The following is a 27,698-nucleotide window of genomic DNA, read 5'->3' as shown; positions in this document are numbered from 1 at the left end:
TCGTTAAGGCATAGTTGAAGTGAGCAGTGGATTCTATCTCCGAGTAATTGGGCTACTGAATCGTAAGTAAGGTTATGGAGGAAACTAAAAGTTTATTAATTATATTACACCTATTTTAGTTTTGAAGCGACTGATAATAAAGCTGTTGGAAGTCAGAACAAGTTCAAACGGATTCCCTGCTCTCCCGCTCCTAGCACCAATATAAACAGTTACAACATTAATGAAAACTTCAACAACGTTTAGGATGTTAATTCAGTAGCATGCCAGAATATTAACCTTCACTCAATCTTTAAAAAAATGTTCAATTTTGGAATACTATCACATTCTGCAGGAACGCTTATTTTCCATTAGCACAAGCTCATTGCACGTCTCTTAATTGTTGACATGCAAACACACTGATGCATGGGTTTACTCATCCGTACTGTATGCTGTTCTCTATCCCTGGTTGGAATAGTAAACTCTATATTAATAACTTTGATGGTGCTTCAAAAGAACACTAAGATGAGAGCAGTAGAAAGCTCGGGTAAGATCATTAAAACAATGAAGAAGAAGAATAAGTATAAGTCCAAGGGAATTCCAGGAGTTGCTCAAAGAATCTCTAAGCATGGGTTCATAGAAATTTAAGGATATTCCAAGAAAATTATGACTAACATTCCGTGAAAATTCTCACAAGAACTCATTTTGAGTGATTCTGACACGAATTGATAGGAATTTCAAGCGAATCTGAATCTGAAGATAGTTCAAAATCAATTCCATAGAGAATATCAAGTTTTTGGTTTAGGAATATTGCAGGGAATTTATTGAAAATAATAACAGAATTGGTTATGAGTTGAATTCCATGTTAGTTGTGACTCAAAACTTCTGACGTAAGAGGTAAACCAGCCAACAATGGCTAAAAGCCTCTTATACTAAAGAGAAGAAAAAAGCAGGAGAGATCCTGGAGAATTCCAATCGAATTTAAAGATAATTCCATAGGAATTTTGAGCACGATTTAAAGGGAATACTTAAAACAATTCAGATGATAATTCCGCAAAAACTCTGATGCCTTTTTCAAGAGAATTCGAACACAGAAACATATTCTTCACCCTTATAATGATTTCAAGAGAATTCTGATTACGATTCAAAGGAATTCTGAATCTTAAGATACAGTGAACTCTCTATAACTCGATATTGAAGGTTCCATGGAGATACCTATAGAATTATCAACTTATAAAACAACAATCTTATTGGAAATCACCATCACAGTAGCCATGCAATTAATGTCTACTATGGTTCTATAACTCGATATCGAGTTAGTGGACATCGAGTACTGGCGAGTTGACTATAGTTCCAAAGGTTTAAAAAGTGAACTCCAAACTTTCAATTGAACCAACACTAGCAAAATGGTCCACTGTTTTGTTTGTGCCAGGGAGGCAGCTCCTACAACTGGACCCTACATATTGACCCATCAATTCTCAGAACATCCTGGCGGCGCCGACTGGAATTGAACCCAGGCCTGTTGGGGTGAGAGGTAATCACGCTTACCACTACAGCACCGGCGCCGCTAGAAGGTAACGAATGTACTCTACAAACATTACGAAGGATGCTTCAAAGCTTTAAGAGAAGTTTAAAACAAAACTTGTCGAACTTGAATTCAAGGCATGCCCATGCAAAGGAACATAACCATCGGGTAGGGGAAGTCTTCTCTTACCCAATGGTTATGTTGATTTGTGTTGGCGAGCCTTGACTTTTTAGAAATCATCGAAAGAAGTCATTGTTTACCTAATTCCAGCTCTATCTAGAATTAATTTCGTATTCCCATAGGTATCTAAACCCAACCGGGGAATGTAAGATTTACTTACAATTATGAGATTACATCACATGATGTTAGTGGAGACCATATCAACGATGCGATATACCGAGCTGCGGCCCAATGCAAGAAAATTGGAGACCGTATTAATGAGTGTATTAGTGAGTAAAATTAATCCTGTTGGGAAAAAAATAGAAAAAATATTGCCAGCTGGACTCGAACGACGAACGTGCGATTGTCAGACCTGTGCTTTCTCCACTGCACTCTCCATGCTTCGGAGGATGCATAGGCTAAAAGCAATTAAATACTGTAGTCGAAAAAAGTGAGGCACATTGATTAGTTTGTAGCTTTTAAGCGTGTGAGTAAAAATTGATGAAATTTTGGCTGAAACTAGCTAAGAGTGTAGCTGACAGAATTTCATCACAGTCTGTTAAGTGGTTATCGAGATGGTATCGGAGCAACAGCAGATCCACCAAAAAATCTTGTACGCTGTCGTGGAAAATCCAACTGCGTCCCACCCCAAGTAACAATTTGGGTTTTATGAGGGTACTGTAGACCATGATTTAGACTTGTAGAGTGCTTTAAAACCTCAATAAAACTTACAATGTTACTTGGGACAGGTGGATCGGGAAACAACTGGGAATCTATTATTTGACGATTTTCCGAGTGGTGAAGTCATTCAAGGAGACCACCAGAACCACAGGATATCTTTTTAAAAATCCGTAAGTGAAGTTCTCTAAATTCTCGTTTTTTTGATATATGATATGGTATGGAACTACCATTCACTGTACCAAGACAACTGTCGGTAGACTTTGGACTATCCTCGCCGTTCGAAATGATAAAGTTTAATAACCTCTAATTATACTCAACCTGCCATAATATGAAGGGTCAACAACGGTTTGGGTGAATCCGTGGTCATCGCACATGCATCGATGCATCCACGGAATAAATGAGAATCTCCTTCAAACAACAGCATTTACAACCTGTCAAAAAACAGGCCATCCTACAGGACAATTTACCAATGAGTGGAGAGAAGAGCCCGTCCTCTATTCACGAAATGTTAAAGACAGGGAGTTGGCATTTCCACTCTCCCCATCCATTTCGCTTCAATCGGCTGGCCCTGGTGGACCCTCCCGTACCCAGCATATAATGTTTCATATAATAATGGAATGAAATTTAAGAGAAAAATAAAGGTAAGATCTCACCCGATATGTAGCAAAGGAATCCATGACATAACGATAATTTCGGAGAGCTCTCATAGATATGCTGTCGCTAATTTTTCAACGGGTGAGAAAAAGAGCACTATCACTACTTTTCTTATGTAAAAATGTCCAAGAAATCGATTGCGCTATGTCTCGTAGACGGCAGAGCACGAAAAATGCCTGTTTTACCCCAATTTCCCTATGATTTGTGAGTATAACCAAAAAGTTTCCATTATTTTTTGTAGATAAACCACACACGCTCATCAAAACTGCACTAATCTTATTTAAAAATAGCCAAGAAACGGATTTCCGTCAATAGTTTTCATATATGGCACTGTTAAATCCCGCTTTTCCACAATTTCCGTATATTTAGCACTGCACGCTGTTAATTGGATGGATTTCATGACTTTAAAAAGGATATGAATGACGAGATTCAGCTCAATACACCATTAAAAATATTCAAGAAATCGATTTCAGTAGGTATTAGTCACAGCCGAGTACGGTCAATTCTCGTTTTACCCTTATTTCCTTATACAATATAAGATTTGCTAAGAATTTCAACATTTTTTCAAAACTCAAACGATTGCAAATGATTAAGTAGCACTTTTCATATGAAAAAATGTCCACAGAATCGATTACAGTAGAAATAACAGACGGCAGACCAAGGAAAATGCCAGTTTGACCCCAATTTCGCTATACAATATAAGATTTGCTCAGAATTTCAACATTTTCTCAAAACGCAAACGATTGCAAGCGATAAAATCGGACTTTTCGCATGCAAAAATGTTCACAGAATCAATTGCAGAAGATTTAAAGGACGACAGAACAAGTAAAATGCACGTTTTACCCATATTTCCCTACAACATATAAGATTTGTTAAGAATTTCAATTTTTTTTTCTAAACGCAAACGATTTGAAATGTCCACAGTTCAACAAGAAAATTTCGAAAATTCTTGCTCAGAATCCGATTACAAGAAAAGTGGTGATGAAGAGGATGATTAATAATAATCACCAGAATATACGTTTCTTCAGATTGTCCATAAGGGCCCACTGATTTGTTCTCGATAGAAAAAAATGTTTAAGATACGTAGAACAAACTAAATTATTTAGTTTGAGTCACCATTAATCATGGGAAAAATTGGATTATACGGGCTTTTCTCGTACTCTGCCGTCTATTATACCTACTGTTATCGATTCTGTGGACATCTTTGCATACGAAAAGTACTATTTTATCGTTTGCAATTGTTTGCGTTTAGAGAAAATGATGAAATTCTTAGCAAATCTTATATTATACTAGCTGAGTGTGCCTGGCCTTGCTCGGAATTCAATATTAGGCTTGAGTTTATGCGCTGATTAAAAAAGCATGCTATATTTTCAATTTCATTTGTATGGAAGCCCCCCCCCCTTGCAGAGGGGGAGGGGTCTCGAACCATCATAAGAACCTTTCCCGGCCCCTGCATACAAATTTTCACGTTCATCGGTTCAGTATTTTCCGAGACTATAAGGGTCAGACAGATAGACAGAAATTCATTTTTCTATCATTTATATCATTATATAGATAGATAGATAGGGAAATTGGAGTAAAACAGGCATATAACGTACTCTGCTGTGATTAATGCCAACTGCAATTGATTCATTGAACATGTTACGGTATACTGAGCTGATGTTAATCAATTATATCCTTTTCAAAGTCATGAAATGGATCCAATTAACAGTATGAATTATCGGCTCCGTAAAGCTAACGCGATTGAGCCTTCCAAATAAACGAACTAGATAAAAAAATTAACAGTATGCAGAGGGATCTCAGCAGAGAAAAAAGGACTCCGTCTACTTTCCATCACCAATCACTTGCGACACAACGGCTTCAGTTCAGCAGTACACAGGTCTGGAAGACGCAGTGCCGAATGAATTCGTGACCAATGTCGAAATTAGAACCAGAACTCTAGCGACCGATAACAAATGTGTCTTATAGCGGCTACGGCACACTTCGATTGAGTTCTCTAAATTCTCGTTTCTTGAACTTAAACTCAGTTCCATGAAGTCAAAAGATCCTAATTGTCTCTGATATAATTATTAAAAAAAATCGCTAAAACACCCTTCAAACGAATTCTAATATCTAAATGTTCTATCGGGAGTCATTTTTCCATACATTTTGAGGACTTTAACAATAATTTTCGGATGTGATTTACTCAGAACAATACTATTACAATCAATTGTTTCATACTAGCCTCATATTGAAGGGGCGAACATAAGCTTTCATTTGGAGTCCCTGAGTTACTTATCTGAAGTTATCTGAGCCAATATTAAGTTGCCTGAACTTGTGGGAAGTTTCGTAATTTCCCTGAAGTTATTATTTTTTTCTGTAGCCTATACAAACTACAACCATAGAGGTAACTCTAAGTCTAGAAGGTCTCGAAGAAACGTGCTCAACTTTCTGGCTCAGCTCTGGTACTCTCTTCGGTCCCAAGCCAATCGATGCACTTTCATAGCGAATCAAAACAAACATAGTGTAGTACTAGAATTTTGACTACAATGGGTCACGTTAATCGATTTGCTTGGGACCAATAGGCTAGTCAAGTAGTGAGCCAATTTAAAATCGTTAGTTTCCACCGGTTGCTACAACTGAATTTCTACCAAGTTTGCTAAACCTGTACAAATTTCCTATAACTCATATCATGTTTCATGAACATTTACAAGTTTACCTAATCTTAACTTCTAGAAAAAAAATCTCGACTTCTTATGAACTTATTTAAAATTCCATTATTATAATTCTCTTAATTCGACCAAGATCTCAGAACATCCATGACCTTCTACAAAACCCTGAAACTATTTTATGAATTTTCCTTAACATCTGGGCCATCCCATAATTTACCGTTAATTCCCAAATAAAACCCTACAGTTCTAATAAGTTTACTAAACTTCTACGATACTCCTCTGAGCTTCTACAAAATTCCCTGCACTTTTACGAAGTTCGCTGAGTTTCTACGAAATTTCCTGAATTTCTACAAAGTTCGCTGAGCTTCTTAAATTTCAATAAATTTCTCTTTTAAACTGCCCTTATGGAACGCGATGATCGCATTGTAAAAGTGAAACAGCCAGGCTTAGGGGCGCAAACTGCTCGTTCACCACCTAATGAAAAATCCCGAGTGCGGCTCTGCTCCCATGCGTCTCCTTTGTCCACCTTGTCACCAGTTTACTTCACAAGCTCGGGAACAACCTCAGCTCATTTTACTTTCATCAAAAATAAATGCGTTTGCTAGTGAACGATCCGGAACAAACAATTCTCACCCACAATGACCGTACCTATATTAGACGACAAGGGGAAGCGTAACAGGCAGGCAGCCTTCCTCAGAAAAACTTTTCCGCATCTCGAGAAACTAACCGACCAAATCGTGTTCCACGGAAATGAGAGGGTAAAACTCGTTGAAAAGGGCAACTCATTTTCATGGTCTGTGTTTTCCGGTGCCAATTTGGATGATGGAATGAGCAAGGAAACTTGGCGAAAGCGCAATAAATTTGACTATCGTCGTCGTCATCGACGGACGTTGTTATCGTCGGTTGGTAGCGGTCGAACCCGATTTGCATATCTATTTTCCTCGCAGTCTGCTGTTTCCCTGATGGGGGTTGCGTCTATCTCCATAAGGATGTTTGGGAGAGCTTTTGTTTGTGAATGAAATGGTTCGCAATGAATGAATTGGACATTCGTCTCGGAGATAGGAGAGTATACCACTTCCTTTGCTTGGACGAATCAACTGTTCTACACTTTGGATTGCGTCTAGGCTAATTTGCTTCGAGCAGATTTCCTCTGTATGCACTGTTGTATAGCACACCAAACTCAAATCAATTTTCTTTTACGAGGCAACGGGCGGTTAACCACACAATGAGAGTGATTTCTGTTTCTTCGCCAAATATTTAGCAAGGCACACAAATAAAGTGACATGTTTGCTGGCAGGCTACGGGCAAACAACGTGCCCGTATAATCACAACTCTATTGAAACGATACATATTGTCGTTTGGCAAGCAATAAATCAGGATATCACACACTGTTTAATGGCTTTTGGCCTGGTTGGAGACAAGCTTCGACCAATTAAGCTCATTCTTCCGCAAGCCATAGTGCTTTTGTTTTAATTGCTTCCATCCTAAACCCCCAGGTCCAGATTGTATCACTCCACCACACGTGTGATCTGATTTATGGCATTCGGTCAATGTCCGGACAGCACTTACCTCATCGCATGAGTTACACCGGGGCTTCAGCAGCTCGGCGTAGTGTCGCTCGCAGTAGATTTGATCGTCGTGGACGCAATAGGTCAGATCGACTAGCAGCTCATCACAGGTGGTGCACTTGAAGCATCTAGGATGCCACAGGATTTGATCCCGGAACTTGGGTGCCGTCACTGCCATCTCGCCCTGATTCAGCGCGTCGCCGCAGCCAGCGCATTGTGTCTTGGCCGGGGTGTCTTTTACGTAGCCTAAAATATGATGAGGGGAAAGGAATTAACGATTGGAATTTAAATCGAATAAAACCATAGGTACCTATATCCAATGCGATTTCGTTGCGAGCCGCCACGAAATCCTCGTAGGAACTTCGATTCGATTCCTCCACGTGCTTGCAGTAAGCTTGGGCGAGGTCTTGCTTTGGCAGTTGGTAGACCAGCTGTTTGTCCCGGAACCGTTCGCCCTGGGTGCCGATCTTAGGGACCTTCTCCGGTGGGATCACGTCGAAGTACCGTTGGATCTGTGTGCGGAATGGAAATGTTCAGTAATAAGGTGAAAGGATGCCACACGAACACTGCTTTACATAGACCCCGGATGGAAGAAAAGTGCAGGATCTTCCTTGCATCGAACTACGTTTACGTTCAATCTCTCTCTTTCTAAATTTAGTCCTTATACGCTTTTAATGAAGCGGTTCTCAATTTTGCATTGATTGCATTCTTTATCGCGTAAGTTTACAATTTCGCAATCCATCACGAACAGTTTTAAGGCTTCTATATAATGAATTTAGTATAGTAAATTTAATGAATTCAGTACATAGTAAGGGTGACTTTGGGTCAAAAAATCAAAATTGTTCGTACCCTATCTTACAACATTCACATTTTAGTAAGGAAAGCAATTTTAAGAATATGAATATATTCATCAATGATATTTTTACGACTGTCGTCGAAATGTTTGATTGAAATTGATATCTCATTTCACGAAAATTAAATAAAAAATAGACTAATGTAAAATCTTATGAGGGGTTCCATTGGGCCAAATCATAAATTTTGTCAAAATATCATAAAATATTTAAATGTAACGTAGCTATTAGGAGTACACTGCCCATAATCACATATCAGTCCCATATGAATTTTCTTCAATTTTGAGATAACAACGCTTTCCACTTTCATTTTATGTTTTAAAACTACGCACTTAAATCATGACAAATGTGAAAACAACATCAAGTTGGCATCCATCAAAGTAATCGCATAAATATCAGTCCCATCCTGAAATTCAATCGTCCAGAGGACAAGTTACAATTCCGCTAATTGAATTCCCATATTTTTCGCTGATACAACAAAACATGCAAGGTCAATTACAACTGATTTTAACTTGAAAAAATTATCAAATATTTACATGGAAATGGCAGTTCGTATCCAGTGCTGGGGTTGTGGGTAGTCATGGGGGAGTCGGTGACTACTTAGTTGCAAAAATAGGTAAAATACAGCCATCCAATGAGAGCAAAATCTCCCCGCAAATGTTAAATATTAAAAATACACTGCACCCAAGTCAGTCCTCTCGAACACTTGCGCCTCCAATAAATAAATAGCGTCTAACAAACATGTTCGGGTAAATTTTAAAATCAGTAAATTTGAAATTACAAATTCCGAGAAAAATTATCGAAATCATAAAATTTGAAATGTTTTGCGTCCCAGATCAACACGTTCTGGAGAACATTTTAAAAGGATATATTTGACCAGGAGCGCATGGTAAGCATGTTTAAAATGATTAAAATCGTTCAATTAAAAGTGGATAGCGCCCCTAATATACATATTCAGGGAAAAAAAAGTTCAATCTGGAAAATCTTAAAAAATATACATAAAATTTGAAATAGATAGCGCCCCTGATAGACAAGTTGTGGTAAAAGTGGAATAAAAATGTTAAATTTCAAGTGACTTGCACCCCTGGTAGACAAGTTCGGATGAAAATTAGAAATAGCTAGTGCACCTGGTAAACATGTTCAGGTTGAAATTTGAAATAGTCTGTGACCCTGATAACCAGGATCAGGGATACAAAATTGTTAAAATAGAAATTGCGCCTGATAAACATATTTTTGATAAAAACATTAAATTTGGTTCAGGGAATTTGATTTAAAAAATGTCAATGTCTCAGGTAAACATGTGCAAATTTATAAAAAGCAGGAAGATTTTTTTAAATATAAAATTTGAAATGGCCTACACCTCTGGTAAACATGTTCGGGGAAAAAATGACAAAATCTTAAATTTTAAATGACTTGCGCTCTTGATAAATATGTTACGAAAAAATCAATAAAAAAATGTTAAAATTGAAGTGCCCCGTGCCCCTGATCGGGAAAAAATTTAAAAAAAGGTAAATAATACCACTGAACTGTTAAAAAGTTCATCTGATTGAGGTTAACCACTAACGGTGCAAATCCTGATTGGTGGAAAAAAGTTGGCTACTTAGTGGTGTTAAATAGAAATTTTGACATGATAATGCTTTCCAAATTCTTTCAAGGTGAGGTATGGGAGAGAAGTTTGGAATCATATAAAAAAGATCGACATCACTTCGGAAAGAACTGAATCACGTCATAGAAATTAGGAATCACTTTGGAAAGTACTGAATCATTTCAGAGAGCACTGAATAACTTATGAAAAGTTCGAAATCACTTCAGAAAGTACTGAATGACTTCAGAAAAGTTTGGACTCACTTCAGAAGTGCTCAATCACTTCAGAAATGTTTTCAATCACTACTGAACCATTAAGGAAAATATTGTATCACTTTAGAACTGGTCGGAATCACTTCTGAACGTACTGAATCGATTAGCCTTTCATTAATTTTGGCTAAGAAAATATTTTATGAAATTATGGAATAATAAGATTATATGATAACATTTTGTTTGTGTAAGCAACAAGAAAATATTGTGAAGTTTGTGTCTGACGCATAATACGTGCCAATTTTGCTACATTAGCGTCGCAATAAGCGGTTTTGTCATTTATCTCACCCACTCTTCGCTCTTCACTCTTTGCGAAGAGACGATCAGAAAATCGCTAATTGTGACTCTGTTAAAGCTGAATTTGCATGTTTTGTGTGTCAAACATAAACTTTACAATCTTGTCTTATTACATACACATACAAAGTATTATCATAATATCTTATAATTCCATAATTTAATAAAACATGTTATTCGCCAAAATGAATGGAAGGCACCCTGTCAGAACAGTTTAGAATCACTTCAAAAAGTACTGAATCACTTCAGAAATGTTAAGAGTCACTTCGCAGAGTACTGAATAACTTAATAAATACCGGAAACACTTAATAAATATTCGAAATCACTTTGAATAGTGCTGAATCATTGCGGAAAGGTAATTTTGAAAACAATTAAGTCACTTAGAAATGCACAGAATCACTTCAGAAATGTTCAGAATCACTTCGGAAAATACTGAATATCTTCAGGAATGTTTGAAATCCCTTTGGAAAAGTTTATGATCACTTCGGAAAGTACTGAATCATTTCAGAAAGTACTGAATCACTTCGGAAAGTATTGAACCTCTTCGGATAATATTGAATCATTTCAGAAAATTTCGGATTCCCAGAAATTTTGTAATAATTTCCGCAAGAATGGAATCACTTCTATAATAATTGAATCAGTCAAGAATGCACTGAATCACTTCAGGAAAGTTCGGAATCATTTTGGAAATACTGAATCGCTTCAGAATGTTCATAATCAATTCGGAAAGCACTCAAATCAGATAGTACTGAATCACTTCAGAAAGGTTTGGAATCACTCCGAAAAGTACTTAAAAATTGCAGATAGTTTGTAATCTCTTCCGAAAGTACTGAATCACTTCAGGAAGAATTGAATCACTTTTGAACAGTTTGAAATCAATTCTGAAAGTAATGAATCACTTCAGAAAAGCTCTGAAATTCTTCGGATAGTATTGAATGACTTAAGAAAATTTCTGAATCCCTTTGGAATACCTTAGTCTTTCCAGAAAGTTTGTAATCGCTTCGGTAAAAACTAAATAATTCCGGAAAGAACTGAACAACTTAACAACACTTCGGGAAGTACTGTATCAATTCTCTCAATCACTTCTTTAAGAGCTGACTCACTTTGTAATAACTTAATCATTTCAAGAACGTTTATAATCCCTTCAGAAAATATTTAAACACTTCAGAAAAATTGGAATCACTTTGGGGAGCACAGAAACACAAAAAAAAAGTTCAAAATCTCTTCTGAAAGTACTGAAATACTTTAGAAAATCTCGGAATCAGTTTGAAAAGTACTGAATTATTGCAGAAAAACTTCAGAAAATACTGAATCACTTCAGATAGTACATACATAATTTAGCATGCGAATGATTAATCACTCGCGGTTTCTACTCCGTTATTACCAGATCACCTGACAGAGAAGCAACATATGATGCGTTGGACTAGCATGCATCAGCAATGTGTAAAAACTGGTGATCTCATATTTTACGGAGGCAATAACAGCGCTGGCTGCTTCCAAATGTAGGTCAATTAGACCGTAAAAAAGCGAGCGATTCTTCTCACTTCCACGAACTTTCAATAGTTTTTATTCACTTGAAGAAGTATTGATTCTTATCGCTAAGCCACCCAATTGTGACACATCGAAAAAGGTCTCAATTTTGGCAACATAGATGAAGTACAGTCAACTCTCCACAACTCGATGTACACTTCCTCGATATCGTGTTATATAACCATAATAAAAATGAGTGTCATGGCTACTGCGATAGCGAATTTGTATGGGATTGTTATTCTATAACTCGATAATTCTATAACTCGAGTTGTAGAGAGTGCACTGAGTTCAAAATCACTTCAGAAAGTACTGAATCACTTGAGAAAAGCTTTGGATCACTTTGGAAAGTACTGGACCATTTCAGAAAAAATAGCACGTACAGAATAACGTCAAACAGTACTGAACTTAACAAAAGTTTTAAATCACTTCGGAAAAATTGGAAACACTGGATCCGCTTGAAAAGCTTGAGCTCAGCAGGGAAAATTTTTAATCATTCTAAGATAGACTCACTTCCTTAAGTGTTAAATTTTCTGGACTGATTTAACCCTTTAGGCAGTAATGTCACGAGTTCTTGGGAACGTCTAAAACAAGAACCTGATTTAAACGTAATAACCTGGCACTGAAACAGTAAACGTATTGCCTATTAAGGTTTCCAAAGGTAACATCAATTGTAACAGCATAAACATTTCTTGTCATTATTTCAAAGCTTTGCGTAGCGACGATTGCGCACACATGGTCGAGAAGTTTGGCATTCCACTTTTGCTAAAAGTAGCAAAGGTTGGGTTCACGAGGTTTCCTACATAGATAAAAGTTTCCTTTACAAAAGTATGGTTTCTTGTACGGGAGCCAAATGGGATGTGCCATTTTGCATTATTCCACATATATTTTTATGGTTGCTGTTCTTTTTTGCTGACGATTGATTAATGTTATCTTAACAGCAGTCATAATTTATAACTACTAAAGATATCACAGCAACGTAGAAACCAAATTGGTAATGATTTGTAAAACGCCAGAGGTATTCTGAGTTAAACGCATAAAGCGAATCCATTATTATGTATCTATATATATATTTTTTTAGTTTAAACTATCATCATATCCATAATCTTCCCCTTATTTAGCCTAGTACTTGTGACTTAAGAAGGGGACCTCGGAGAAACAAAAAGTCCGTTGCACCATTGCTTCGGTTAGCACAGTAAGGGCTTCATACTGCGGAAGTTTTGATTTGATAACATACTGGTAGTTTTGGGAACTTTGTTTAGCCCATGAATGTTAAGGAAAATTCTAGAAATTGTTCAAGATTTTTCCTAAAATTAGGTATGATAGTATGATAAGAGATAAATAAGAAAACACAAATTATGGTGCTTGGAAAATGTTGACGGAACTTTCGGAAACTAATCATAATTTAAATAAGAAAGGATTTTGTAGATATTCAAGGAACATTAAAGCGATTTTCCGTGTTTTTGTTGTTTAGCAAATGCTACCTTCGCCACCTGTAGAGTACGGTGGTGTTCGATAAAGTGCAAATGTTTTGAAACGTACCATATAATATGGAATATTAGTATGGGAAAACCAAACTTTTTGTTCATTGTCTTATACCCTTTTTCCATATTGCTTTTCCGAAAATTTTCATAATTATTCTTACGGGAAATTTTCTAAGCTACAACTTTGCGCAACATCGTTTTTCAGCTAAATGTCAAATTAAATTGTTATTAATTGTTTAACAGGTTGATAATCTTATGGCATGACCAAGCAGCCATTTTGTGGGCAACACTGTATTCTGCAGTATGACATAGTAGCCATGATATTTGTGCTCTATTTTTCTCACCAGAAACACCAATGTTGCCTGCTGAACAGTTGAATGAGCATAATCATAAGATATCAGTGACTTGAATCATTAATAACTTTTGTTCCTTAAATTTTATTGAAAAGTAGTTGTAGCTGAGAAAATTTGCTACAATAACTGCTATAATTTTTTAAAGCATAGTGATGTGGTGAATTGTTAGATAGATATGAACAAAAACATAAGTTTTCCCATAGTAATTCCCATATAAACTTGAAATGGTTTGTGCCAAGTCAGTTTCTTACTAAAGTAGTTCAGATTGTGGGAGGCTAAGTAGAACCCAATTTGGAACCATTTTTGCACTGTGGAGCGAAAATTTCAAATTTTGCATAAGTCTAGAGTATGATTGTACTTGCCACACAAATACACTAATGTAAAAATGGTACTGGCATAGACAGCTCTCAATTAATAACTATGGAAGTGCATCTAGTTGAGAGCACGCGCTAAGCTAATATGCGATAAGCAATAAGCTTGGAATGCAAAGAAGAAGAAGAAATCATAAGGCGCTCTGGAAGTGGAAAAATATTCCGGCGAATAAAAAAAAAGGCTATATTGACTCAGGAAAATTGCAGGAATTTTATAGAAATGCTGAAAAGTTCACGGAGGTCCAGAAAAAATTGGGAAGTTCAAAGTTCTTTGGATGAGTTTTGAAAACTTCGAGAACCTCAGGGTAGTTCAATTAACTTCTCGAAAGTCATCAAAACATCAGTTGAATTCACGATCTTAAGAGAAGTTATAATTTAGAACAGTTTCATGCATATTAGGGAATTTCCGGCAACTTATAGTAAATTCCGAGAACTTTAGAACAATTCCATTAAATTCAGTAAAATAACGAGAACCTTCAAGAAGTTCAAAAAGAAAAATCCAGAAAAATCCGAGAAGTTAAGCGAACTTATGAGAAACTTCGAAATCTTCACAGCAGTTCCTAGAAGTTTATGGAAATGCAGAAAATGTCGGGAAGTTTTTAGGGCAATTCATGGAACGTCATCAAAAAAAGTAGCGAGGACTACAGGAAAGTTCCAGAAACTTCAGGAATGTTCCAAGAACTTCGGGAAAGATTTCAGGGTGGTACCGAGGATTATAGGAAATAACCAGTATTTATAAAAGTTTCATGAACAGACTGCGGGATAGTAATGGAAGTTCCAAAAATTGCAGGCACTCCAGAGAAGCTTTGAGAACTTCAAGGAGGCTCCATGAGCTTCAGGGAAACAGCTGGGCAGTGTTCGAAAAATCATTCTCAAATCTCATTCATTGCACCTTCCTGAGAGAATAAACTCGCGTGTGAATCTGGCAAACAATTCTCACGCTTGAGATTCTCATGCATATTCACGCACTCACACTCACAACGCCAAAAAATCATTTCAGCTTGGAAATCTTAAAAACCGCTCAAACGTCAATTGATAGCATGCTTATGAATGTTGTGTTAGGTTTCGTTTCCATCAACTGATGTTATAACAATAACTAACACCAAAATGTTAGGCAATGAACTTTTGAACCTGAAAACTCATCTTTGATTTTTGCGCTGTTGAATTTTGAAAGGCAAACTCATAGAGGAATAAACTCACGCAGTTTTTGAGTTCAGGCGAACACTGCTGCTGGAACTTTCAATAAGTTCTGAGAAATTCAGGGAAGTCTAGAGAACTTTGTTAAAGTTAAGAGATCCTTAGGGATGACCAGAGAACTCCAAAGAAGTTTAGAAATGTTTGGGCAGTTTCATTATTTTCAGATAATACTTAAATAAGAGAGAGGAAGAGTGAACTTCATAGCAGTTCCATCAATTAATTGCAGGAACTTTCAAGAAGTTGAAGTTTTTACGCTTAATTTAAGATGGTACACAACCGATCATAAGTTTAAGGACACCCCAAAAAAACCATGCAAATATGTTTTGTTCAATTTTCGATCTCCAAAGGTTATTTGAATGGTATGAATGGTATAGCATAAGGGAAGGTCCATTAATTATGTCACGCGAATTTGGCCTATTTTCAACCCCCTCTTCCCCCTTTGTCACATTTTTTATATTTTTTTTTATTTCCTTTATTTAACGTCGGTTCTGTTCCGCAATCTAGTGCCAATCACCGACGGACATCGATTGCCATCCATTGACGGCAACCGAATGTGCAGGAAGGCAGCTTCCACACCTGCGTAGGATATCGCACCCATTCACAACACACATGGGCCGGGACCAACGGCTTTACTTTCCTTCCGAAGGAAGACGTGACCAGAGATTTTTATGCCTCAGAAAAATTCCACCGACCTCGACTGGGGATTGAACCCAGACCTATTGGGGTGTTAGAAAGCAGTTACCGGCGCCGGCACATTTTTATATGGACCTTATTTATTTTTTGTAAGGCTCGTCACAGTTTCCAAACCCCCCTCCCCTCCCCCTAAAAGAGTGACATAATTAATGGACGATCCCTAAGTGTTCTACTACTACTTTTATTTCAAAATTTGACCAACCTAATTCTGAGAATATCAGTCACGATTCAGAGTAAATTTTAAAAAAATATTGTAACTTTGGGTGAACTTTAGGCACACAAAGTTTGAAAATTATATTGAACAATTTGCCCACGAGGAAAGTTCCATTCAATACCTTTCAAATGATTTAAAGAGAACGAAAATTGGACGTAACATGACAGAGATATGAAGTTTTTTTTTGGCGGTGTCCTTAAACTTATGCTCGGGAGTGTACATCTTATATCCACTGAAAAAAGTCAAGCCCAAAGACCGATACGTCGGACATGAAACATCGTGACGTTCCCTCAATTCTCGAAACAGCCCTGAAGCTTACGGAACTTCATAATACATGTTGTTCTATTATTTTCCCTTAAGTTCTCACATTTTTTCCTTAAGCTCATGGAAACGCCCATAAGTTATGGAAACAAATTCATCATCATTTTCATTAATATCATTATCGGAAGACCTTGCACATCTATTAATTTAAAAAAAATAGCAAGAAATTTTGACAGAGAACTTCTTAATTTTTTTTTTTGGAACTTCACAGCAGATCAGAGAACTCAGAAGAACGAAAATAACAAGAACTTTGGAGATCAGAGAACATTAGGACAGTTCAATTAATTTCGGAGAAATAAAAAAAAAATGTTAAGACTTCAGGATATTCCTCTGCCATTTAAAAAAAAATAAAAAATTCAAAAAGGCCCATTTTCTGAAAAAATGTAAATGATTACGCATAACACACAAAAATGCAAAGTTGTATGCAAATCAGGGAAGGTCGAGTTTTTCCGATTCGTCATTTAGCAACCGCCCAAAACACTTAGTTCGGAAAATAACAGCATTATTTCCCATCCCTCGTCGAAATCTTCATCATATTGTTACTTCCTATGTTCGCGACAGAGCTATTGAAACTTAAGCTTTCTAAAGCAGACATCGTGTGAAACTGTTCGTACATTTATTGCGTGCATTTCATGTCTTACCTTCGCCGACGTCAGTATCCCCGGTGGGACCCAGGTGTAGCCCATCTGCCTCGGATCCACCCGGCTGGTATTGGAGTCATGTTTGAAACCTAACCGCTCGCGAACCGAAGTTAACTGTTCATGGTAGACGGCATGCGTTTCCCGCGGACATTTACACTCTTGGCAGGTTTTTCTGTGTGCGAGATGGAAAGAAGACATACCTTGTTAGTATAACAGTTGACTAATCTAGCCACCGCAAGGTGGCAGGAAATTATATCAATGCGGAGAAATTGGCACAGTTTCGATGGAGACGCTTGGTCCGGCACTGAACCCGACCAGCTGATTTCTCTCGCGTCGCTCTCGTCTTTAATATTTATTTATGAATGAAGGAGCATTGCAATCGCTCCCTCTCTCTCTCTCGTTCTCTCTCGTTTGCTCGTTCGCAGCGGGATGCAGTTCATTAGCACTCGGAACTGATGCGGGAGAGCGGAGATCATTATCGTCATCGTTATCCGCCGTAGCTCCAACCCTCGACTCCGACTACTCATCCGTTTCCGCTTTTTGCTTTGCTGCAGAATTGCGCGCACGGTGATCGTAAAATTTAATTGAATTAGCTCGTAACGGGGAGGGCAATTTGTAGAGTGCATGGAAACAAAACCTCACGTAAACGCCTTGTCACCTTCGGGATCCGGGGAGGGAGGGAGTGAAAGAAAGGGAAAATCAGAACCACTTGGGGAGTAAGGATTTACAGTTTGGCACCACAAGAGACCGAGAGGGGTCGATGTTGTGAAGTTGGTTGTCGGAAACGGTTAAGCCCTGAGAGGACGCCGGCACCAGTTAAATGAAAGTGAGTTTTACAGCGTCGTAAATTTCAACTTAGATTGATGCGTGGCTGTAATGGGAATTGATTTGAAGAGTTAATGAAGTAATCTCTTCATTTGAATAGACTTTTCAGGCGATTTATGTTCCGATGCCCAATTGACTGATAAATGTCCATGAACCAGCGTGACGAAGAAATTAGAATATTTAACCAAAAACGTGCTTTTAAAAAGTTTGGCGAACCACGGTTTTTTGAGGCATGGTTCGAAAAATAGTTCTAATTTATTTGCCAACTTGGTTCTTGACCATTCATCAGTTGATTAAACATCGGATATAATAAATATTAATTCAAGTGAACCGTGACGAAATTTATCGCGCAAAGTCCTCGTTTCGCTACCCAAGACTAGTTCCAATTAACAATGAACATTTCAAAAGGTCCTATCTGCTTTGATCGAGTTGATTAAGAGAACTTTCTCTTTTAACAACCACAGCTATACAAACAGATTTCATGCTATTCCTGCAACTTATTTTGATAAATGAGATTCTCAGCTAGCATCCAGAACATCAAACACAACACATTAACGAAAGAAAAAGTCACTGAAGAGAATCGCTCAAGGCAGATAAGACATTTAGAATTGTTCGTCTAGAATTGTCATTAGGCATTTGGTGTTGGTCTTACTAATGAATCATGATTATTTATCTTTCTTCACTTTTACGCAGCATTCACCACATTTCCCAACCATATCGAAGCGAAAGTAACAAACAAATTCTCAACAATCAGAATGCGATCCTGTCGTCGTCGTCGTCACATTCATTCTCTTACCATCAGCACGGCACACCAACCACCGCACATATTTTTATTATTATTAGTCTCCTCTCCAATCTCAGCTCTTGACGAACGGCGGTCGGTGGTGTGGTTGAGGTTGAGGTACATTTAATGGTTTGTTTTTCTGCTCATTTCGTTTCAATTTCACTGCTCCACATCCTCCCCCGGGAATCGACCAATCCACACCTCGACCGACCGGTCCATCGTTCGCTGCCACGTCGCTGAATATTTATGTTATTCTTTGAAGCCCAAATTGTTTTCCATCTTGTTATCCAATACTTCATTTTTGCACGGATGCTTGGCCGTTGGCATCATCGTCATTGATCATTTGTCAGAAAACCACACAATCACAATGGGCTTCGGAATGAGATCAACATTTTTCTCGTGAATATTTGCAAGCACTATTGCAGTGAACTTGACTTTGACTAGCATTACTAGCGGAACGAGGAAGGCATTCTTTTACGATTGTGTATTTTCTTTGGGTGATCCAAATTTAGAACCAACATATTTCTAAGAGCAACTCATGAATGGCATCCACCGCCGTGTTTCGTAATGAGGATCTTGCTGACGCAGACCGGCCATTGGACAGATGATCAAGACACGATGGTTCCAAGAGATGGTTTGCGGACCACACAGAGGAAGAGATGAGAGCATGAGAGGCAGACGACAACAACAGAGACACTGTAACTGATGAGCTTCAAATTGAGAAGCTCATTAGTCTGGATTCGCGTGTACAACAGAGATGTATCGTGGTTCGAAACTCATTAGGGAAAATGTCATGGTAATGTAGAAATTAGTTAACACGATGACACCCAGCAGAGGCGTGGGACAAGTGGTATTTTTGACATGTAGAGAGTGGTAGTTTTTTTTTAAATTAATGGCAATGATATTCAAAGTGATGTAACGTAATGCGCATGGGAAACTTACTTTAGGATATGTGGAAATCTTATAAGGCATTGTGTTCCAATGGCCGTATTTAGTTTTTCCATTTATTTCCGTCAATCATTTGCTCGTCCCCCTTTATGAGATATGAACATTCTAAATGGACACTTTTTTTTTTTTAACAAAAATCGTTTATAACTTTCCCACAAAAAAAGGGATAACCACTTATGTGTGGTTACAAATGGCTTTTATGTGTGGTTACTAGACTGATGCAAAATTTGACATTTTCGCTCCACAGTGCTCAAGCGGTTCCAAATTGGGTCTAGATTAGCCTCCCAAGGTTTGAACTGATTTGGTAAGAAACTGACTGGGCACAAACCATTTGAAGTTGATATGGGAATTACTATGGGGAAACTAAACTTTTTCTTCGTAGTCTTCTATTCTTTTTGCATATTGCACCGTTAAAAATTTCGAAAATTTTCTCAGCTACAACTTTGCGGAATGTTGTTTTTCAGCCAAACATCAAATTAAATAGTTATTAATTGTTTAAGAGATTGATAATCTAATGGCATGATCAAGCAACTATTTTGTGAGCAACACTGTATTCTGGAGTGTGACATAGTATCCATGATGTTTTAGCTCTATTCTACGCACCAGAAACACCAATGTTGCCTGCTGAGAAGTTGATAGATCATAATCATAAGACAATAGTGACTCATTAATAAGTTTTGATCCTTACATTTTATCTAAAAACAGTCTTCAACAAAGTTGTAGCTGTGAAAATGTACTACAAGTATAGTTATCAATTTTTAGAGCTGAGAAATAGGGTGAATTATTAAATAAATATGATCTCAAAATTTGGTTTTCTCATAGTAATTTCCATTTAAACTTCAAATGGTTTGTGCCAATTCAGTTTCTTACTAAATGAGTTCAAATTTTGGAAAGCTAATCAGGAACCAAATAGGAGCCGTTTGAACACTTTGGAGCGAAAATTTCAAATTTTGCATCAGTCTACTGGTGACACATGGCTTTTATGTGAACACATATTAATTATGTGTCCGACACATAGATATCATTTGTTGATCACATTCCAAAAATCCATGCGTGGGATACATAAAAAACAATCTTTGAGATTTTATTAGTGTACATAAAATCTGTTGCAAAAAACGTGAAAAAATATTCATTCGGAAAATTTTAATGAAAAAACCTTCATTATCTGTACCTTGGGTCAATTCCAAATTTTCGTATCTTAACAAAATTTCAATGGAATTCTGAAATTTGAAATGTTTTGAAACATTATACTAGTTTACAGCATTTTTGAACTCGGTAAGGTGATGATCATTTCCAATGCAAAATCCTACGCTAAATTCAATGCCGTGGTCAGAAAAAATTAAAGTAGAGCCATTTTTGAGATACACAAAAATTTTGATTTTTTTGAATTTTGGACAAAAGTACGATTACTAAAATGTCAATATCTTTGGAACTAGTGCACCAATTTTAAATCTTTTTTTATGAAAATGAAGCTAAATAAATTTGCTATCGTTCACTAGAATATTATGTCTTAATTAAAAAGTTAAATTTGAAGTCATTTAAAAATTTACAGCATTTTTTTTTTATTTTTTCTGCGAATTTTCCATAAAAATCTTGTTTTAATCAACATTTTTAATGGGATAAAAAGATTCAAAAAAATCATTCCATAATTTATTCTTAAAGGCCATTAAAAACTGGAGAAAATGAGCCTTTAATGGATGAAATTGGTTGGAAATTGTCGAAGTTATGAATTTTTTTGTAAAATCATGGAAATTGAATGTTCCAAGATTGGCCGTTGTCCCGCTCCTAGGTTCATGCACCACTTCCAGTAAGCCTTTCTGCGGACGTGTACGCATACGGTGCATTTCACTAACACTACCAGCTGTCACGCAAAATTAAATGGGATATTTTCAACAATATAATTTACGCGCTAGTGTTTGTGAGACCGCTCGACGAGAACCTAACGCAACCAACTCAATTTGACAGCTTTCTTTCTTTAACATTGCTTAACGATGTATACGACAAAACGTGAATTCAAGTGTCGTATCTTAACAAAATTTCAATGGAATTCTGAAATTTGAAATGTTTTGAAACATTATTTTAGTTAATATTATCAGCCTTTTTTTTTTTTGAGGGGCGGATCTCTAGGAGGGAGCGGTCATTGTAAAAATATATTCGACATATTTTGATGTTAGAGATGTTTTTATCACGAAATCCCAACCATAAAGGATGTTGCTTCCTTCCGCAAAGATGTTCAGGAATACAAGTTCTTCAAAACTATGGATAGTGTTATACCAAATTTACTTACTAGATGGCGCATAAATGAAAATGATTATATCTTAAGGATAAAATGTTGATCATTCATATGCTTGCTATTGTTTGTTTTCCAATTTGATTGTATTGGTGCTATCGGGAATATAAAGAAACGTGGAAAACCAATACTGCTACATTTTACGTTTTTCTTCAAATTTTTTATACAAGGGTTGTATTGAAATCAGGCTGTTATTGAGTCATCCTTAAAATAGGCTGACTAGAATGTTGCCTCTTCTTTTTTTTTTCCTTTATTTAACGTTGGTCTCTGAGAATGTTGCCTCTTTGAAAACATAATCTTTGATTTGTAGTCAGGTTTGCTGCCACTCGTATGCTATAAAAATGTTTTTGCACTTCCGCTTCATAGTACCTGTTTTTTTGTTATGAAGTAGACTATTTTAACGACCAACTTTAACTAGCAAAAGGCGTGCGCTGAAGTTCCCTAGCGCTGATGAGCTAGCTGCTAGCGAAAACGCTCACAAGCATGATGTAAACAGCTTCTAGCAGCTAATTTCAACTAGCTGGTAGATGCTGACGCCCTTTTTACCCGCCCTGGTGAGCGTTTTTGCTAGCAGCTGGGTCAGCAGCGCAGTGAATTAGCATAAGTGTAAAGACCCCCGCAGCAGTCGTCCATAAGTAGTTGCTCTTGAACCTGCGTTCTATACAGATGGAGATAATTTAAACCGAAACGGTGTTGCCTAAGAAATTGGATAGACCGCGTGTATCATGACCAATTAATTTCCTAGCATAACCGCTTATTTTAAATTTGAAACTGCACACATTTCTCAAGTATCGAATTGTTTGGCTCTTCATTAGTTGAATCCCGCCAAAATGTCTGATCCAGGAGTGCTCAAGCTCCCATGATTCTAATAAAGTATGTTTAAAGTGCTGTCGCGGTGAATTTAGAGCAGGTTACTCACTGATTTTTCATATTTGTGCCCCGTTTAAAGAGCGCCTATAATATTAATTTCAGAATGTACACACAAAATTAGTTATTAAAACTAGAGTATGGGTAATCTTGTCTGCTATCATCGCTCCATAGATCTTAAAAATAATAAATTTGTCTTATATTTCCTTTTTAGTTTAACAATGGATCAAAAATGTTTTATGTCCGACGTTTTCAGCGTGTCCACTCAATGAAAAAAAAATCCCTTATAGGGGAAATGGCTCTAATGTTGGCCTATGGATCTAAGATTGGGCCCATCGCTAAAAATCTGCTATTTATCAATTTTATCTAGATGAACGCGTCATTGGGACGGTACATATGGATATTTTTGGTCGCTATTGAAAATCTAGTCGATTGCTGAATTTATGTATGGACCCAAATTAGGGGCATTTAGGCCGACAATGCATTCATTTCCCCTACTCCCTGATTTTCCAGTCGTTTTCTGAAAGATTCCAGATATAGAAAACCATCCACATTTTTCTAAATTCATATGTTTAAAACATGCATGCCGATTGACGATTTCCCGGAATTTTATTGATTTTTCCGGATGTCTTTTTAGAATTCCTTTCACTTCATAAATGTCTTGTAACTCTGCTCATAGCTATTATTGAGTTCTCCTTCTTCTGAAATTCCGTATTATTTCTCTTGGAAATATCCTTGGAACTTTCTTGAAACTCTTACCGGAATCGCTTTGGAATTCTACCCTCAACAATTATATTCCTTAGTATGTTAATAAGATTTTCTTGGAATTATCTTAAAAGCTCACTTGGAATTATCCTTAGAACTGTTAGAACATTCGTGGAATTCGCCCGCATTTTGGAACTTTCCTCAGAGTTCAATACCTTTGGAGATATTCTCGGAATTTCCATGGATTTCACATCAAACCTCTCTTGAAATTCTTCTCAGAACTTTTTTGAAATAGTCATTAAAATTCGAGCAGGAATCCGCCTAACAATTGCAGGGTTGTTACAAGGTTTTAAAAATTTGATACGCGAAATCCGAGATTTCTCAAAACAAATTCGCCACTTCAAATAGATACAAACGACAATTTTTTTAAACTCTTAATTTGTTCCAAATTCAAAATAAATTACATTTCATTTTAACCTAGGTGCTCCAGTTACTACAGTAACTTACCAGCCTTAATTTTTATGATATATATCTAAGTGTTTTTACATTGTTCCTGTCTTGGAATATTCAGTATTTTAAACAGGTTTTTTTTAAACCTGCATGTCAGTTATAATTGAAATCCTAAAACTAAAAACTAAAACTAAATCTTATCTAAGTATAAAGGGAATTAATCGTTGCAATTGAGGATTGCAACGATTTTTGCCTGAAATTATTAATTATTTTGTTGGACATTAGTTCTAAAGTCTCAACCTTCGAAATTCTATGCACCTCGGTAGAACTGTACCAGGGAGGTAACTTCAAAATCATTCTCAGAATTTTGTTCCGAATCCTTTGAAGTGCTTTTTTCCTGGTAGTGCAACAACTAGACCATATTGGCACAGCGTAAAGCATGGCCGGTCTAAAAACTTGTTTAAATATTAGAAGTTTATTCGTCAGGCAAAGTTTGGATTTCCTGTTTATAAGAGGATACAAACATTTTATATATTTGTTACATTTGGCTTGAATGCCCTCAATGTGATCTTTAAAAGTTAATTTTTGGTCAAGTATTAATCCAAGATATTTCACTTGGTTTGACTAGGAAATTGGAACTCCGTTCATAGTGACTATGTGACTACTACTAGGTTTCAAAAACGAAGCTCTAGGCTTATGTGGAAATATTATAAGTTGAGTTTTGGAAGTGTTGGGAGAAATCTTCCATTTCTGTAAATAAGAACAGAAAATATCTAAACTTTTCTGCAGTCTGCTGCAAATAACACGAAGACTTCTTCCTTTCTACCGGAAATGCCTGTGTCATCAGCGAACAAAGATTTGTAACAACCCTGAGGCAAATCAGGGAGGTCCGAAGTGAAAATGTTATACAATATAGGCCCAAGAATCCCACCCTGAGGAACTCCTGCTCTAACAGCTAGTCGATTAGATTTGGAATTTTGATAATTTACCTGCAGAGTTCTGTCGGTTAAATAATTTTGACCTAACTTCATAATATGGAGTGAAAAATTAAACTTTTTCAATTTAGCAATCAAATATTCATGCCAAACACTGTTGAATGCTTTTTCTATGTCTAGAAGAGCAACTCCAGTTGAGTGGCCTTCTGATTTGTTTGAACGAATTAAATTGGTAACTCTGAAGAGTTGGTGAATGCCCATGGCGAAATCCAAACTGCTCATTTGCAAAAATTGAGATCGAATTGATGTGAGGCATTAGTCTATTTAAAATAATCTTTCTTATTGAAGAAAGCAAACTTATTAGACGGTAGCTAGAAGCTTCAGCTGGATTTTTATCCGGCTTCAAAACTGGAACAGCTTTTGCATTTTTCCATTTATCAGGAAAGTATGCCAAATGGAAACATCTGTTAAATAATTTTACCAAGAAAGACAAGGTACTCTCTGGGAGTTTTTTGATGAGGATATAGAAAATTCCATCATCACCTGGAGCTTTCATATTTTGAATTTTTTTAGTTATAGATCTTACTTCGTCCAAATCAGTCCCCCAGGAATCATCAAAAATATTTTCCCGAGATAAAATATTCAGATAATCCCGAGCAACCTGATTCTCAATAGGACTAGTAAGACCCAAACTGAAATTATGGGAACTCTCGAATTGCTTAGCAAGTTTCTGAGCTTTTTCCAAATTTGTGACCAAAATTTGACCACCTTCTCTAAGCGCTGGAATAGGCTTTTGAGTTTTTTTTTTTTTTCAAAATTGTTGTGAGCTTCCAAAAAGGTTTGGAACTCGGGTCTAATTAAGAAACATTATTTTCAAAAGTTTTGTTCCTCAGGGCAGAGAATCGCTTTTTAATTTGTTTTTGCAAATCCCGCCAGATAACTTTCATGACAGGATCGCGTGTTCTTTGATATTGTCTCCAACGGACATTTTTGAGACGGATCAAGAGCTGAAGATCGTCGTCAATTACAATTGAATCGAATTTAACCTCGCATTTTGGTACTGAGGCAGCTCTTGCTTCAACTACACGAAACGAAATTCAATTATTTTATTGATGTGTTTCACTTATACATTTATGCCAAAACATCAGCCTTATACCACAAACGAAGTGACAGACGACTAACTGGCGAAGAAATCCATTTAAATAATGTGGTTCACTGTAATAGAATTTTCTTGGAAGCTTGTGCCATCATCTTCCAGATGGGTTAGTTTTTTTGTTTTGATTTGAACAAAGTTGATTTTGTGTACAATGATTCTTTGACAGTGTGCAAAGAGTGCGTATCATTTTGTCATTTTTTTTATGCATTTCAGTTTTGAGTAGAGTGAAAGAGATAGAACCAAAACATTCTAGTACATTTGGTGAAAATGCTAGTTCAATCTAGTAGTAGTGTTGCCATGTGGTACAATCCAGTAGTAGTGGTGTTGCCATGTGGTACACTGAAAAATTGCAATAGCAGGTTAGTCACTAAAGTTTTCGAGCCGCTCCCTCTGTCACTTCGTTTGTGCTTATACATTCCATAAGACGAACCGCATAGGTCCTATAAGAATGCATAAAAGTTATGTGTGACCGCTTATACATTTCATTTGACACATGATCTTCATTAACTTTTTGCAAGGCGTCTGCTTATAAGTTGACTTATACATTTTATGAATAATCAGCAATAGAAATTTGTCAAAAGGAATAAGGAGATTTCTATCCGTGTATTGAAGTAGTCAGAGATTCAAGAGCATAATTAATTTCATCTTTGGTTTGCAAAGGAATGTTTGGATCTAAGCTATATTCCATAAATGTTCAATATTGCTCCCAATCTGCTCTATGGTAATTGAATGTATGTTGGGGTTAGAAATTATTTCTTGGGATATTTCAAACGTTACTGGAGGGTGATCAGCACCGAAGTCAGCATGGGTAACCAATTGGCTACAAAGTTGACATGAATCAGTTAAGACCATATCAATAGTTGAGGGATTTCTTGCTGATGAAAAGCATGTTGGACTGTTTGGATATTGAATAGTGTAATAACCTGCAGAACAATCATCAAACATAGTATTACCATTGGAATTGCTTTGAGCATTATTCCATGAGCGGTGTTTTGCATTGAAATCGCCAATAATGAAGAATTTAGACCTATGGCGGGTAAGTTTCTGTAGGTCAGCCTTGAGAAAATTCTGTTGCATGGCCTACGCATTGAAATTTTCAATAGGCAGCTATAAACGTAAATTTTCCAAATTTTGTTTCATCAGAAACTCCTAGAACTTCAAAAACTTTGGGAAGGAACGTTTCAGTTATAACGGCAATATGCACGTTATGAACTCTCAAAAAGATAAATAGCTCGTCTTCATTATCTTTAAGAGATCGAGCATTCCAATTTAAAATATTTAATGATTTAAAATCCGTTGCTGAATTTCAAAGTCATTGCAATATTGTTTGCAAATTTTACTCCAGTTTGAATAGCATCAAACATGGAGTTAGATTAAAGCATGTCAGTTATCATGTCAATTAATGATTTCTGCAAAAATTCCAGCTTAGGAGCAGTAATGCTTCCTAAGTCAAAATTTTCAAAATTTCCGTTAGAATTACGTTGGTTAGTATTTTGATTTCTACCCGCTGCAATAGCAGCATAGGTTGCTCCATTAACTCGCTGAATATTGTTAACAGCGAGGGGAGAAGGTATAGATGACCAACTTGAAGCAGAGGTGATATTTGTACCTATCATTCAAATCGAATTTTTCAATTCCCGGTTTTTTCTCGATTATTAAAAAACAAACCCAACTTAAAAATCACCACTACCTTAAACTAAACAGGCGATCAAAAATAACCGTTT

General features: G+C 36.7%; 1 protein-coding gene across 2 annotated transcripts in view; it reads right to left on the bottom strand.

The window, feature by feature from the left end:
• Positions 1–27,698, bottom strand: part of Lmpt (Limpet) — a 512,992-nt gene that overhangs the window by 227,064 nt on the left and 258,230 nt on the right. For both annotated transcript variants that reach the window (XM_065224671.1, XM_065224672.1), the window contains 3 exons: positions 17,015–17,186; positions 7,525–7,726; positions 7,216–7,460 (listed from right to left, as the gene is read on the bottom strand). In XM_065224671.1, the coding sequence (XP_065080743.1) occupies positions 7,216–7,460; positions 7,525–7,726; positions 17,015–17,186 (619 nt within the window). The remainder of the gene's footprint in view (positions 1–7,215; positions 7,461–7,524; positions 7,727–17,014; positions 17,187–27,698) is intronic.

The sequence above is a fragment of the Ochlerotatus camptorhynchus genome, unplaced genomic scaffold (assembly GCF_037179485.1).
Source record: "Ochlerotatus camptorhynchus isolate MF236.1 unplaced genomic scaffold, CSIRO-AGI_Acam_v1.1 ptg000213l, whole genome shotgun sequence".
In the NCBI taxonomy this organism is placed as follows: domain Eukaryota; kingdom Metazoa; phylum Arthropoda; class Insecta; order Diptera; family Culicidae; genus Ochlerotatus; species Ochlerotatus camptorhynchus.
This window is presented reverse-complemented; position numbering and strand designations above follow the sequence as displayed.